The following is a 3,677-nucleotide window of genomic DNA, read 5'->3' as shown; positions in this document are numbered from 1 at the left end:
CCGGCCAGGCCTCGTGCGCGCCCGCTCTCCTGGCGCCGGCCTGCCGGCCTCGCCCGGCCGGGCCCCTTCCCGCAGCCGCGGACCCTCGGCTTCCTCGAGGCTGGACCCGTCTCGCTCCCTCGTCTCTGGCGCGCCGCTCGGGCCGCGCCTCCGGCTCGGCGCGGGCTTCGCTCGACCTGTTGGTCCGCACTGCGCTCTCCAGCCCGCTGGGTCCGTGCGCCCTTTGCCTCCCTCCTCCCCTCCGGGTTGTGAACCGCGTTTGGCAGGACTGGGGACATTTCTGGGCCGGAACTGGGGAGCGTGTTTTGCTCCCCAGCCTAATCTGGGCGGCCAGTGGCCTACTTTGCGTGAGGCGCCCGGTGCGCTTCGGTGACCCGGGGAGAAGCTGGCGTGGCCTCCGGCTCTGGTTAAGCTGGTGACAACTGGGCTCTTTCCGCAGGCTTTGAGGTGTCTCCCACACCCACCCCTAACTGGGCCCCCTCCCTTGGGTTTTCGATACACTGTTGGCTGCTCCTTTGTTCGTGGAGGTGAAGCCCAGGGCTCAGCACCCTTGGGGGACAAAGTTGCCGCGTGAGGCTCAGCCTGCTCGGGTGCTGGTCTGAGCGGCTCGTTGTGTTTTGTTTGGGGTTTTGGTCCCTCTCAGCAGAATCATTTTTGAACACACCGAGGGATCTTGATGCACCGGGCTTGGAGCTAGTGACATCAAGCCAGCTGGCCGCAAAATCACTAGGGTGCCTCAAGCACACCTTAGGGCACTGTAAAGCCAGGCCGAGGGGCCCCGCTCCGCGGAGAGAGCAGTCGCCCAGCGGCGCCGCGCGCCCCAGAGAGCGGCTGGCGCCGCCTCCGCTGCGGCTGAGCTAGGCTGTTTGCCCCGGGGCCCAGGGCGCTCCCTCTGTACGGCCACCGCGCATTATGAGAGAGAGAGTCAGGGTCGGAAAGAGGCTTTTGCAGCCGCTGGGAGCACCCGGGCACTGTGAACCCAGAGAGGTCAGGGTGGCGTGGGGACGCTTCGAGGAAACCCTTATTGGCTTTAGGAAGACTCGGCGCAGGCCAGGCCAAGCTCAGGGAGACTGCAGCAGTAGCCTCACGGGTGACCGCTCCTCTGTATCCTTTGTTTGCAGATCAACAAAAAACCACAGTGATTGAAAACGGGGAAATCAGGTTCAATGGAAAAGGGAAAAAGATTCGGAAACCTCGGACCATTTATTCCAGCCTGCAGCTCCAGGCTTTAAACCATCGCTTTCAGCAGACTCAGTACCTGGCCCTTCCTGAGAGAGCTGAACTGGCAGCTTCCTTAGGACTGACACAAACACAGGTAATTCCCGAGAAGCCCGAGTATGCCTGAAATGCTGACCCCACTTTCAGATTGGGCAGGGAGCACATCAGGCGGAACTCTTGGCCTAGTCAACCAAGGATGGAAGGAGCTTAATGACAAATGCCTTTGCTCCAGTTACGCATTTTCCCGGGACAACACAGTTTGGAATAAATGACCTGGTGTTGAATACTGGATTGGATTTGCACATCCTCCCAACCCTCGACGACCCCACCCCAGCCTAGTGTCCTTTGGCGACCAAACTGATAGTTTAATCGAGTTCTATTCCAGAGTAGAACAACACAAAAGAGAACAAGCAGGAGAAAGAGAAAAAGATGTTCAGGTCAGGAGACAGAATAAGACCCATGTTTCTTAAGGATCTTTTTGTGGGCCCTGGGACTTAATAAGGATTTCAACTCATTGGCATTGAAAGAATTAGGAAGTGAAAGGGGGGTGTGTTAGCCAGACAGGCATAGGTTCCAATAGGATTTAGTAAGGCGACCAAGGTGCAAACTTTTCATCCTAGGATGCGTGAGGTGAGTTCTTCTGAAAATTGCCATAAACTCAGTGGTTAAACCGTCCTGGTTGACTGGTTGATGCAGGCTAAGGTGCCTCCCTGGATCACAGAACTTGGGAGCAATGGCAGAGCTGGAGATCAAAGAGAAACGTGCCCAAATTACAGCAGGTGAAGCCTCACTTAAGTACAGTTGCCGAAGTTCTCCTGTCCTACTAATTTGAAAGCCATACGGGGCATTTCAGACTTCACAGGAAGAGGTTTAGGCAGGTGTATTAGGACCCTGGTCATAAAGCCAGGCTGCAATCACCTGTGGTTTTTGTCCTTGTCGATTAACTTAGCTGCATGGGGTGGTAGGCCTCATCTGAAATGGGTGATCTTCAGCAAGGGGACTTCAGGTTTTATGAGATGCTTGCTGGGGAGTGATTCTATGGTGCCTTAGAACAGATGCTCCTCAAGGTCTTCTCTTCAATTCAGCCTGCTTTCTCTTGCCATGTTGCCACTGGGACCATGTATAAAGGGATTCCTGCTACTCAGTAACTTGTATTCCTCTTGGAAAAGCAGACTCCTAAGGCTAAGTAATTTTAAAGGTAAAGGAAGCTGTACCATAGAATGTCCTTTTTCAAATACAGTAGATCTGGGATGTTAGCTTAGATATGCTCCCGTCTTAGATTCCCGGTTCGCATTTAACTTTCCGGAGCCCTTTGACTTTTAGTGACTGCACTAACAATCATGACCACAGTTTGAGCAACATACAAAGTAGGGAACGAGTGAGGCACAGTCCCTAATCCCTGCAGGATTACGTCAGAAGAAAGATGCTCCATGTACAGTCTGTGGCATATGCAGTATATGCATAGGTATGGTCAAGGCATTTGGTTATAAATGTACAGGCTTTCATCTGTTCTTAGTCATTTGCTCACAGTACATGCAGAGATGCCAGACTATTTGAGGAAGTGCATTCAGTTGGCTTTCCGTTTAAAACTACTCCTTTAGACTTTGAACCCAGCTATTTCATTTGCCTTTATTCTTGTTTTATTCTTATTTATGCTGTTGTTTCAAACCTAGGCTTGCATCTAACTGAAGAGTTACAATGACTTTAGGTATCCGGACAAGATACCAAGTAAATGGCGGGGGTGGGGTGGGGTAGGGGAGAGGGGAGCGGCTAGAAAGAGGTGGAGGAAGGCGGGGTCTTGAGGGCTTGGCGTTCGCGGGTTTTTTTTTTTTTTTTCTCCCAGCTATAGGCACCGGTTCGATGTTTTTCGGGCCTAATGATCGCTGCTGCGTTTCGTTCCAGGTGAAGATATGGTTTCAGAACAAACGCTCTAAGTTTAAGAAACTGCTGAAGCAGGGCAGTAACCCGCATGAGAGCGACCCTCTCCCGGGCTCAGCGGCCCTGTCGCCGCGCTCGCCGGCGCTGCCTCCAGTGTGGGACGTTTCCGCCTCGGCCAAGGGCGTCAGTATGCCCCCCAACAGCTACATGCCCGGCTATTCGCATTGGTACTCCTCTCCACACCAGGACACGATGCAGAGACCACAGATGATGTGAGTTATCCGAGGGAAATCGATACCCTAGGGAAACGTCTGAACAAGGCAAGGAGGATCCAGGACCTGCTTGCATCTGCCAAACCGAGCCAAGGAGCAGGCTTGGGAGGACTCTTATGTGTGGCCAGACCGTCTGGGTGCTTGCTCCTCTCTCTCTCCTCTCCCTTCCCCTCAGCCTCTCTCTCCTCTCTCTCTCTCTCATTCTCACTCTCACTCTCTTCCTTTTTTTGCCTCCCTCCTTCCTTCCCACCTTTTTTTTTTTCATTTCCTTTCTTCATCTGCCTTTTCCTTTGAGCAGCCTCAGTAATT

The 3,677-nt window shown here is 53.3% G+C and overlaps 1 protein-coding gene across 1 annotated transcript in view; it reads left to right on the top strand.

Annotated features, from left to right (window-relative positions):
- The window catches only part of DLX6 (distal-less homeobox 6), a 4,868-nt gene extending 1,496 nt beyond the window's left edge, over positions 1-3,372 (top strand). The window contains exons 3-5 of the mRNA XM_024767021.1: positions 9-359; positions 1,122-1,315; positions 3,121-3,372. Of these exons, the coding sequence (XP_024622789.1) occupies positions 9-359; positions 1,122-1,315; positions 3,121-3,372 (797 nt within the window). The remainder of the gene's footprint in view (positions 1-8; positions 360-1,121; positions 1,316-3,120) is intronic.
- Positions 3,373-3,677: the final 305 nt, after the last annotated feature.

Source organism: Neophocaena asiaeorientalis, unplaced genomic scaffold, assembly GCF_003031525.2.
Source record: "Neophocaena asiaeorientalis asiaeorientalis breed wild unplaced genomic scaffold, Neophocaena_asiaeorientalis_V1.1 scaffold70, whole genome shotgun sequence".
NCBI lineage: Eukaryota > Metazoa > Chordata > Mammalia > Artiodactyla > Phocoenidae > Neophocaena > Neophocaena asiaeorientalis.
Note: the sequence above shows the minus strand (reverse complement) of the source record. Positions and strands in the feature narration are given on the sequence as shown.